General features: G+C 46.6%; 1 protein-coding gene across 1 annotated transcript in view; it reads right to left on the bottom strand.

Moving 5' to 3' along the window:
- Window positions 1–5,290: 5,290 nt before the first annotated feature.
- LOC142074786 (lipoxygenase homology domain-containing protein 1-like) overlaps window positions 5,291–11,906 on the bottom strand; it is a 77,513-nt gene continuing 70,897 nt past the window's right edge. Inside the window, exons 22-25 of the mRNA XM_075135662.1 lie at window positions 11,088–11,258; window positions 9,841–9,979; window positions 8,308–8,469; window positions 5,291–5,771 (exon numbers count right to left, since the gene is read on the bottom strand). Coding sequence (XP_074991763.1) covers window positions 5,291–5,771; window positions 8,308–8,469; window positions 9,841–9,979; window positions 11,088–11,258 — 953 coding nt within the window. The remainder of the gene's footprint in view (window positions 5,772–8,307; window positions 8,470–9,840; window positions 9,980–11,087; window positions 11,259–11,906) is intronic.

Raw genomic sequence — 11,906 nt, 5'->3', positions numbered from 1 at the left:
GCTCTGCTTTGTTGACTTTGCCTTACCCTGGGTTTAAAACCTGTCTGTGTTTTTTTCCTTGCTGCTCTGTAACACTCCTCCCCTGTAGCCTGGAGCTGCGGTTTTGAGCCGTGCAGGGACAGGGGGTCGGTTGTTCCCCCCCTGCCCCACTGTAAGAGGGATAAGTAAAACAAGGAGCGAGCGAACAAAAATCCCTTCTCCTTTAATGACCCGGGCTGGTGAAAGGATCACCCACATTTTTGTACTCCTACTGCTGTTCTGTTGTGCTGTGCAACATTTTGCTACATAGACTATTTTATAGAAGAAAGCTAGAAAAATATTTATTATTAATATTAAAGCAATAGTGCATTGAAGAAATGAAAAGACATTAGAAATTGTGTAAATGCTTAGATTCACTTTTGGTGGATTTTTTGTACTTTATTTATAACTAATAAAACGAACTGCATTGCTAACTATAAACCTGTGCCACACAGAAGTCACCTGGCAGGGCGATCGCTTGGTCTTTTTTTACCGCTCGTTTCTTGTTTCTTTGGGTGGGAGTCAATTCTTCTTTCGCTGCTTATGCCTTTGGAATTTGATGTGCAAAAGAGACGCTGCTGGGGTATAAAATACTCTGCCCAGAGGCTGTTGGTGCTTGAGCTCCGTGGCAGAGGCGAAGTGAGGCTCTCCACACCGGGCACACCACCGTGCGTGATGTCCCATGGCACCAGTTTTGTGATTAGGTACCAAAATCACTTTCTAGAACCAGGCTGGAAATTGCCTGTTAAAAAGAGATTTCTCCTCTAAACACATCCCACGGTGCCTGTAGGATATCTCTAGCAAGTCCTGCAGAGATAGCGACAGGTCCTCCATCCTCCTGGTGGAGAAGAATCTCCCTGCTGATGGGTCTCCTGTTTAATAACTAAGGAAAAAGAAACTTATTGGGGAAAAAAAAACAACTCCTCCAAACTAATACAGATATATTTAAGGGTATTTTCAATCTTTCTGTTACCTGTTGGAGAATCCAATGGGCCGTACACCCGACTTTGCATCCCACACAGCTCACTTCATAGGTCCTCTTGCACTTTTATTTTTTCCCACATTGAATGGTGCCAGTCTCTCCTCCTACCTACTCTCGATTCAGCTGTTCCTCCTCATGCGTTTCATGTAGAAAGGCTGAGACCGGTCCCCAGCTTTGACTGTGTGATTAGACTAAATAAGCCTTGGAGACAGGCAGCTGCTGATCGTAGAGATTTGGTTCCCATAGCCGAGGGGAATTGCCGGCTCCTCCAGCATCCAACAAAGGCCGCATATGGGATGCACCATATTCAGGCAATATGAAGTTCCCATTACAGGAAGCTTTTACAAATTCAAAAAACAATTTAAAAATGACCTGCTGGTCCAGCTGGGGAAAATCTCAGTTGCTCACTGAGATCTTGCTGATGTCCTTCGAAATGGTAACGGTGCTGAGAGGATTGCTTGAGATGGCAATCAGTTTTCCTTCAAAGCTGCCGCAGCAAACACGCCGCCGCGATCTGATAACAGCCCTGCCGAGCGCGGCGAGCAATAACCGCCGGCTGTGATGGGGAAGGAGAGAGGGGTTGTGCCCACGAAGGTCTAACGCACGGGCCAAGATGCAACATCTTTATTCACTGCGAGTATTCGCTCTCGCAGCAGCTGCCCGGGGTCGGGAAGCTTAGCCCTTATTTGTGTTTAGTAGTATCTAAATCCTCAGCTGGCTCACAGGTTGCAGCTCAGAGCTGTACAACCCCATCAGTAAATATCAATTTTTTGGTGTTTTTTTTTTTTTTAGCGAGGCTTTTTTCTATGTCAAAATGGGCCTCTACACAGAACGATGGGGCCTGGGAGATTATAAGATGGATACTTCACCGTTACTCCGCCTTCATGCGTGTAAGGTCGGTGTAAGTATATGATGCTATTAAAAATGTCTCACCACAATTTCATAGAGATTTTCAAATAATTCTCTGTGTCCTGCAGCAAGAGACAACCAGTGCCCTCTTTAGCATCCAACGCTGCAAAGGGCCCCTTGGTGATACTTGTTTTCACTGGCAGCTTTCATAAACGCAGCACTTCATTGGGCTCCTAAAACGATGGGGACCACGGAGGCGATGGGGTAGCCTGGTTTTGAAGACTCCTGCTGGGTGTCACCATCCTTGTCCTTTGCTCTTGCTTCTCACCTACATTAATGGTTTTGGCTGAAGGCGCGTGCACTAAAACCACACCGATTAAGAAACAAAGAGCAAATAAAAAAGGTAGAGAGTGGCAGGGGATGCAAGAGCTGTGCGTCTGCCCAACAGCTTTGGGGAGCTCTGCCCCAGCAGGCAGATTGCCTGAGCCATGCAAAAGGCACAGCCCTAGGACAATTTTGGCTTTTCTCCTCCTCAGTTCTCTGCTTGGCCAAGAACGTGTTGGTTTTAGCAGCTTAATGCAAATCCAGCCCTTGGAAAAACTCCACTCTTGCTTTATTACTTTTGTAGCATTAGTTGTTGTAGCAACAGAACGACTCCCCAGAGCCAGGGTGGAGTTGAGTTTTGCACAAACAAGGGGCATTTTTGAAGTCTTTTGAAGAAAAAAGCAGAGTTTTTTCATACTTTGCCAACATTGCTTTCCTGGGAGGCAGTGAGGTTGCTGACCCCATATCAGCAAACTCCCTTTTGGTTTTTTTTAGGGCAGCATTGCCTGCAGGTCAGCACAGCTTTTGTGTTGAACATGCCCGTCCAGGGATGGCAGGTGGTTTTGATGGCAACCCAGGTATCTGCAATCCCATCTTTCACCTACGCAGTGATTTGGTGACCCCGAAGATGTTCATTCCTGCTTCAACAGGACCTCAATCCATGGCTGTAGCCGCTTGCTACTTGTGATTACTCCCAGATGTGAGCACAGCTCATATGCAAGGTAACGATTGCTCTTTCCTCCTTGTCCCATGCAGGGATGGCGTGTGGATCGGGAGCTGCCCCGCTGCTCCAGAGGGCTGGAAGCATGGAGCAGTACAGGTCCCACGTGTGTCATGGTGAATTTGCTCAGGGTCTGGCAGGGGTTAAACCGCTGCGATGCAGCGATGCTACAAAACCAGCATCTCTGGCATCTCCGCACCAAGTGGGTGCTGACTGGAGCCAACTGGAAATGCTGGGACTACAGCATTTTAATGGGAAAAACTCCTATTTCACTGCAGCACACATTTGTCTAAAAATGGGACAAATCTATTGACAGGGAGGGTTTTTTCCTAGCCCTAGTAGACTGGGGTGGGAGGGAAAGCAGAGAGATCAAAAGCCTGACCCTTTTATTTTTGTTTCAAAACACCCACGGGGAAAGCGCTGCTTTGCAACGACACTGCACAAGCACAGCAAATGCAAATGCTCCAGACTCTGCTCGTGGGACCCCCTGGATGTCTGGGGAGCCCGAGCCCCATCCCAGCAGGGTCCCAGGGTTACAACACGCCTGCTGACCCCAGCACCCGCTTTCAGCTCTCCTGAGGTCTGTTCTGCTCCTCCTGTGAGCTCCCAGCCCCCGCTCAGTCCTTGCTCAGAGCTCGGTAGCACCAGTCTGGAGTGAGGAGGGAGAAGACAACCAGTAAAGGCTGCTATTATTATTCCCATCAATGAGTAGTTGATCTTTGATGAGGTTGATTACTGGGCTCATTTAAGCAACTTGCTCAGCTCCAAAACCATCAGTTACCATAAAGGTTTCTAAAATGAATTAGTCTGAGCTATTATTTGCGAGCTGGCACAGACAGCCCTGAATAAGCTCAAGTCTCTTTGATGGTGCCTGCTGCGGAAAATAAAGATGCAGCACTTCCCTGGTGTGGCTTTGGTGGGATGCAGCAGTTTCAAACATCCAGGAGCAATCCACAGCACCTGCAATAAGCCCCTAACTCCTGTCTCAGCATCACTAGCCTTTGCTGGGGCCTCCTTTGCCCATGACCAGGCAGGGATTCAGCAGTGGGACAGTCCTGCCTTGTGGGCAGGCACATCCAGGTCACGTCCCAGCAGAAGAGTGCCTCGTCCCAACCCAGGGACTGATGGGGTGGGTGGGCTCTGCTAGTTTAACCCACTCTTAACCCATTTGATTCCCATTTGCACAAAACGCTTGTTTAAAACCAGCTTCTGGAGGCGGAACAACCTCTCCTAGGACACGGGTGGGCCGGGAGGAAGGTCTTCTTCTCATGGCAGCTCAGAGGATGTGTCCTGCTGCTTTGCTCCCTGGGGAGGGAGACAGGGCTCCAGAAGTAATGACTTGCAAACAATTTTTCTGGTTGGTGCCTGTAGCGATGCCAGGAGCTGGGAAGAGCTCATCTACAGGAGCACTGGCTCTTATTGGGGCCGGGAAATCCCTTCTTCACCACAGAAAAAATCAAACCAGCAATCCTTATTAAAAGAAAAAAATTAAAATGAATGGCAGCTGCTCTGAAACAGAGTTGGTATTCAGGCCATATAGGGTAAGATTATCCTGAGACAGCTTTGAATATAGTTAGCACAGCTTCCTCACAGTGGAATTGATTATCTGGTAGGTCTTTTGCTCCGGCTGCTGTAACTGTAGATCTCAGCTCTGGGCAGACCGGATGAATTCAGCCCAAGAGCTGGGTCTGGCTTGTGGGGGGAAAGCCCATGGGTGGAAAACGCCACCCAGATCCCACCCCCTGAGACCTGGCCGGGTGGATAACGGGTCGTTCCCAACCTCCCTGCGGAAAGCCCTGCTGTGCCCACTGCTTTCGATGCGGTGCCTTCTGGAGGTGTGCGCGCGTGTGTAGGGACATGCAGCATTCACAGTTGTCAGAGGTGGGAAAAACTGGGATCTCCAAGCTCAATTTTCTTAAATATATTGGCTCAATTCTCTTATCCTCTTTACTCATCTAAAAGGGGAGCCCATCAGTGGTGGAGGTCAGAGGGCTTTCCCAGCCCTGGCAGGGCAGAGCACTGAAAGCAGAAGATGGCATCTGAGCTGTTAAAGGATAGTTTATGGCTCTGCTAGTTGTGACTTTTAATCATAAATAAGCGAGAAATGTATTCATTCACAATTTTATACGCGCTTTAAAAAAAGCAGTATTACTTTTACAAAATGTTAACCCAGCAAGTACCTCTTGCTACTAAAAATCTTTCAATATAAAAGGCAACGTTTTAAAAAGTAAAATGCAATATAAAACGATTTAATAAGAAAAATGCGCATGCAGAAGGGACATGGTGTAGTGGGCATGGTGGTGTTGGGTTGACGGTTGGACTCGATGATCTTAGAGGTCTTTTCCAACCTTAATGATTCTATGATTCTATAAAACCCTCCTGCAGCCCTGCCCTCCTCAGTACCTAGGAAAAAGCTCCCTCCAGATTAACCCATCGCCCCGGTTTTCATCCAGCCACTTCCCGCAGGGAAATATGGTGGTCACGCCGGTCGCCGAGTTGGTGATCTCCACCCGTTCCACCAGCCAGCCCGGGGCCAGACCGCTGTTGTCGTGCTCAATCCGGACTTTTTTTAGCTCCCCCATGTCCAGGGTTTCCAGGTAAAACCTGTTGGTTTTCCCCCGCTCAAAGAGATTCCGGAACTTTTGCTTCAGCGCTCGCTTTCCCGAGTCCCCGTTCAACCCGAAGATGGTGATGAACACGTTGGCATCGGTCCCCGCGCCCTTTTCAAAGCCTGTGACCACGATGGTCTCGTATTTGACTGGCACCAAGCTCCGGGCTTTGCTGGCGAAGCTCTCGGTGACCTTGGCACACTCAAAGACTTTGTAGTCCCGTCTCTTGTAACGCAGAGGGATTTTCACATTGCACCTGAAAAAGTATCTGCCGAAGGAAAATTAGCAGCATGTATCGTATGGATCTGCCCATTTATTGGGCAAATGTTATGGACTGGGCATGCTACTAAATTACCCAATATTAATGCTGTTTCAGTACTTTTCCATATATGCGCTAGCCCTAGAGTTTCTCTCTAGAAAGACGGCCGTGATTGAACATTGCAACTGCAACTGGAAAACCCAACATCTCCCTAGACAGCCACAGACACCCTGAACATGGGAGGGCTGGTGTGGGAACTTGTCACCTCTTTTGCCTGCGCAATGGCATGTCCATTTACAGACCCACCGAGGCAGGACGAGCAATCAGCCCCAGCGCTGCTGAGTATAACTGGTCTGAGAGCAGGGAGGTCTGCAATTATCCCCACTGATGGTACGGGTAAGGTTGGGCTAGGAACTAGGAAAAAGGGAATGGGAAAGATGGGGGGAGGAGGAGGTTTAAATCCGCCCCCCCCTTCCCTCATCTAGATCATCCAGCTCATCCTTAACAAGCAAAAAAAAAAAAAAAAAGCATCGAGCAGAGAAATGATGGGTACCAGATGCCGAAAGCCCTTGGCTCTGCAGTGCTGCCTCTGGTGATGTGCAGGGAGCACATATAGCACATCCATAAATTACCGCATACCTGGCACCCGGCCAGAGGCTGGAGCACTCTGCTTTTAATGATGTATTTCATTTCCAATGATGCAGATCATTTCCAAATGAGTTTTTTTTCCCCCTTCTCTGCCTTCACCAAACTGCAGCAGGTTCTCTTGGAGGGAGCGTAGCTGGATTGCCGTGCGTACGCGTAAAATAAACACCTGGAGGAAGGGTTACTGCGATTCCGGCCAGTACAGTGCTTCTTAAGCACTTCCAACACTTTCGACATTTTCTGCAGCCAAAGTAAAGCACTCCTTTCTCTGGAAAGAAGCTTTGTAAATGAGAAATTCTGGTGGTAGCAAAATTTTAGGCTCAGGGACAGAAAAACTGCATGAGAGTGGGGTGGAGGGGTTGCCTGATGCTGCAGTTTTATTTCCTGGGATACGTAATATCTCATGGTGTGGAATTATAACTCCACGAGGGGCAAGAAGAAAAAAGATGACCTTTCCAGCCCTTGGATTTGCAAGAAAAAGCTTCTAAATACAGCCCTTTCACATACTAAGATCTACTACTAAAAGGCAAAAATCCCAGTATAATTCAAAACACTGCAGCAATCTCATAACTCTTTTAATTTGGTCTTTGGCTTGACTGGGTGGGGTTTTTTGGATGTTTGGGATCGGGAATACCTGAAGCAAAAGCTTGCTTTCACGGTGCAATCTGCTGCAGTTGATCGTTTGCAGATCAAACACCCCTGTGAAGTGCTGCGTCTGCAGAGCTGGAGCCCTGCTTCAGTGCAACGACAGGCTGCAGGCTTTACTGGTATCTCCTGGCTGCTCTTTTTAATTTAAAACAACTTTTAAAAACCTGGGGCTTTATGAGAAGATCTTTGGCTCGCTCAAAATGTACTGTTTGAGCAGTTTCAACATGCTCCCAATGAGTTTAGTGCATGGATTTGATTGCACAGCTGGACTCTAAGGGTCCCAGGTTTTTCCCCACCAGGAGAAAAGAACATGTTTTAGTATGTAATTGACTGAGTTTTCATTCAGCAAATATCATTGTGGCTCTTCTACTGGCTGATTAATTTGCTAGGAGAGACTCTTAGCTTCTCTAAAAAAAAAACACTTCAAGGATTTCTTCTTAAACACTCAATTGTCTCAGTTGGAACAAACTCCTTATAGTTAAATTCTTTAGCAGCAATGGAAATATCATGGAGGAGAAAAGAAATCCACAATTAACATTGTGGATATTTTCTCTGAAGAGCAGTTTGTTCTGCAAATGGACAATCTTCTTGGGTTCCTGCATAGTCCCTGTGCTATCTGCTCACTGAGTCGTGAACATCACCCCTTTGGCCTCAGACCAAAGCATGTAGGACCTGACGTGCTCAGGGCTCTTCAGACACGTTCATTTTTTGGCCATGGCAAATTTCAGTCATATTCAAATCAGAGTAGCTGTGCTGCATGACTGCAACCTCTCCAGTGGGCCTTTTGGACCATACCAGAAGGATCTGTCATCCAAACTGGTCTGAATCAGAGGCTCAGGTTTTGTCTTACTCTCAACTTTTTTCTAGGAGATCTTTTTACAAGACCTAAAGGCCGGACTGTGCAGAGCATCCTACAAACCCCTTAAATTTCAGTCAGTCTGAGTATTTTCCACAAGCTGAGACATTAATTTGTCATAGCTGCGAGATTCACCCAAGCCAACTTGTTTGTAAACTTATCTGCACATGCAAAAACCTTCTCTAACAACTCAGAAATTGCACAGGCAAGTCAGGCAGGGACATTCTGTACCCGACACACCAAACAGCTTGTCCTTAGCTTTCAGAAAGGGATTAAGATTTGGGAAGACTTTCCGCTATTGCTTAAGTCTGAAATGTTTCAGGAGGACACATGCAGAGCTGCTCAGCTTCCCCATGCCCTCCTCCCTCAGCTCCTTGCAGATGAGAAGGCACTTACTTGTTGCAAAGCTCCATCTCCGTTATGATAATCTCTTGGACATGCCAGAAGACATCAGCTTTTGCAGATGACTTCTTCCCATCTTTTGGGCAGTGACCAACACAGATGGCTGCGATATCCCCAACGTTCTTTGAAGAAAACTGAAATGTGTCTGTTGCTCCCCTACAAGAAACGGGGAACAGTTTCAGTTAGTACCTTGAAGGATGGCAGTGACTTGTCTCATATGGACATTAAGTAATTTGCACATGGCTACCGAAGATAAGCATTCATTTAAAGACATTTCATTTAACCTACAATCATTCAAGACAAAGTATAATTTCCATATTTAAATTTAGTATTTTCTCTGATCAGGGGTGACACTGTAAATTGTTGCTACTAGGACTTTCCAGGATAAACTTGAGCTGTTCCACATACAAAATCAATTTGCCTCATTACAGATAAAGCTAAAGAATGACTAATTTCCCCTCCGGCACTTATTCATTCATTCTTGACAGATAGTGTATCTGTTACACATCTATCCACCATAGCTGTTTTAAATTTGCTAGTTCAGCCACCCTTCCTGAAGCTCAGCTTGAAAACAGTTTAGAGAAACAACAGGTCTCTGTCAAACCCTTGGCTGGCTCCCTGTCATGTTCTCTGCATATCTGTTAGGTTTATCTCCTTGGACTGGTCCTTATTCCAACCTGCCTCCAAGGATGGACTGTGAGTAATGCTTTGGAGAGCGGTGTCTTTAACTCCACTGTAGACACCATCAGCTGAAGGTCAGGAGAAAGCTCCTCCCGATCTTTCATGTTTCACATGAAATCTCAACCATTCATACTGTCTACGTCATCTGTAATTTCACCTTCCTTTACAGAGCCGCAAGAAAAACCTTTCCTCCCTGCAAAGCAACCGAGCATCAGCAGTCGGTGGCTTTGAAGAGGTTCCAGTCTCCTAAGGGCGTGCTGTGTCCTTAAACAAAGCAGAAAACCCATCTCACATCTGGAGCACTTTGGTCCTACATGGGAAAAGGAATCTGCTCCGCGTTACATAGATGTGCCTCCAGCTCGTCTGCTCACGAGGCTGATTTTCGTCTTTCCTCATGCGACAGTGATCTTTCAGCCTTACCCCCCAGATTCATCTGGAAAGTCAAATCTGAGCAGCTCTGACATTTAGCCTCCAACTATTTTTACTTTCTCTCTGATTCCCACTGCCAGTAAGATGCTGTAAAAGGAACTAAAAACACCTCCAGCTTCCTTCTGCTCCTCCCAGCTCAAAAATACACAGCCTCCTCGGGGGCTGTCCAGAAGCCCATTTGTATGTACTAATACAAAAGGACACACACGCGCACACGCACCATCTACATTTCCTTTTACCAAACGCCTTTTTCTTATCATTTTTAAATGATAAGAAGCCATTAGACTTTTTGGAAAGGGGATGAGGAACAGCATGGCACAAACGCAACTCTGTAGACCATCCTGGAGAAGAGGTGGCATTTGTGGAAGACACACAGCTAGTGGGGAGTTCCTCTAGCCCATCATCCAGTCCCACTACCTTTCAAATTTCCTTTTCTTGGAGGAGTTTTCCATAAGGAATTCTTTCGAGCGGCCCAGCTTTCCTTCTAAGATGATCCAGATGTTTTCCTTTGTTTCTGCATCCTCTCTGTCGCTTGTTACTGTGACAATCTCATAGGCTTTAAAGCATAATTAACACACGCGTTAAAAAGAAAAGGAAGAGCAGATGGCCAGAAAGATCTCTTCATTTGGCTGTCACTTTGCTTAAAAACTCTCTTCCTAATATTTATCACAGCACACAAGAAAGCATTTGCAAAATAATGATGGAACCACACCGAAATCTGTGGGACTTGACTTCTACGTGCTTTGGATTTCATGCAGGGATAGAGTACCTGAAAAATATGAGTACTGCTCAATCAGCTAGCAAGAGTAGACGAAGCTGCTCTTGAACAAGCTGTGTCCAGCTCCCTGCTGTGCTAAGCACTCCCTTTTTAACACAGCCCAAATCCTACAGTTTTTGTGCCACCTTTCCTAACAGAGACAGTGAGGGTATCCAGGTACCCAACAGGATGTGCTGGGATGCTGTGGTGGTATGAAAGTACCCAAAATGGCAATCACAAGACTGATTTTTTTGCAGGGGCAGAGTGAAATCACACTGAAGTAATGTGATTATTGACTCTCCAGGACTCTCCTGAAGAAGAGCACTGCGGTGCAGGAGTTCTTGAGATGCACTTTGCATATCATCAGTGCAGTTAAATAACTCTTGCTCGCTCACTCGCTCACCACATTAGACACCAGTATAATTACTTCGGACCCAGAGGAATTACCAAGAGCAGACCCAGGGCTATGGGGCGTTAAGCTCAGCTGTCATGTTCAGCCGGGATACTTGAGCTAGTAGCCCAGAAGATGTTAAGGAGGAAGCTGGAGCAATGTTACTTACAAAACTTTAAGGATTGGACTTATTTTCACCCCAAAGCCTCAAGCACATTACTGCTAATGAGACCATAACCATGTGTCCTTATGGCTTACTGCTGGATTGAACCGCTGCAGATGGGCAGTTTCAACCCAGAATGAGATCTTTTTCTTCCTCATAAATCCTGATTTGTTTCTTTCTTCTCACAGCATTTCACTTTTGAACTAAAGAGTACCTTAAGTAATTCAACCTTTAAAGCCTGCAAATACAAATGCCTGTTGCATGGGAACCCTCAGTGGAGCAGCTTGCAGGAGATGTGGTCCTATGGCCTCTGAGGTCCCTCAGCAAATGCCACAGGTCAACTCTAAACTTACCAGTCCGTTCCTTCAGTTCCAGGATGTCATTATTGGCACAAGCCAGTTCCCTTATGAGCTGCCCATCGTCTTCACCTTTAGCCAGCCAGCGATCACACTGGAAGCGAAACGTCTTGTCCATGGCAGAGTCCTTCACGTCAATATATTCCAAGTGCCAACCTGGTGCGATTCCTAGTAAAACAACAAAATAAAAAAGATTTGGATATTTTCACATAGCTTGGGTAAGGAGGTGAGATACCTCGCCTTGGGAACACTCTGCAGGTACTAGAAATGATCTATATTTGCTTTAAATAATGTCAGCAGTGAACGTGACGTTGTTCTGATACCAAAAACAATGATGACCTGCTCAAGACCATAATCTGATCCCCCTTCTAGAGTCAGGCCATGCTTTTAAGGGAGTCACTGGCTTTTGATCAAATTTAAGGGTGTTGGAGCATGGTCCTGGATAAGCTAGATTTCAAGCTCTCTGGGCAAGGGGCCATCTCTTGTCCTTGCCCAGCACTTTGGACGAGACAGGGCTTCTGCAATACCAGTAGCAGCAGCAGTGAAGAGGGAGAGCCGGGGCCGGCGTGCCCCCTGTCAACACACCAACACAGGAACCGTCCCAGGAAGAAGCACAACTGTGGCTTAGGGACAACAAACCCTTACAAAGCCCCAGGGAAACCAGGGCCCTGCGGAACTGTTTGCCAGAGCCAGAACCATGAAACTTCTTGGAAATCAGAGGGTTTGGGGGCAAAAGTTAATGGAGCAGCTTCTGTCACAGAAACCGCTGCTGATTTTTCCTTCCATTTTAAAGGAAACTTGAAGCCTGAAAGCCAA

This window comes from Calonectris borealis, chromosome W (assembly GCF_964195595.1).
Source record: "Calonectris borealis chromosome W, bCalBor7.hap1.2, whole genome shotgun sequence".
Classification (NCBI taxonomy): domain Eukaryota; kingdom Metazoa; phylum Chordata; class Aves; order Procellariiformes; family Procellariidae; genus Calonectris; species Calonectris borealis.
The sequence above is the reverse complement of the archived record's forward strand: the minus strand, read 5'-3'. Positions and strand labels throughout refer to the sequence as shown.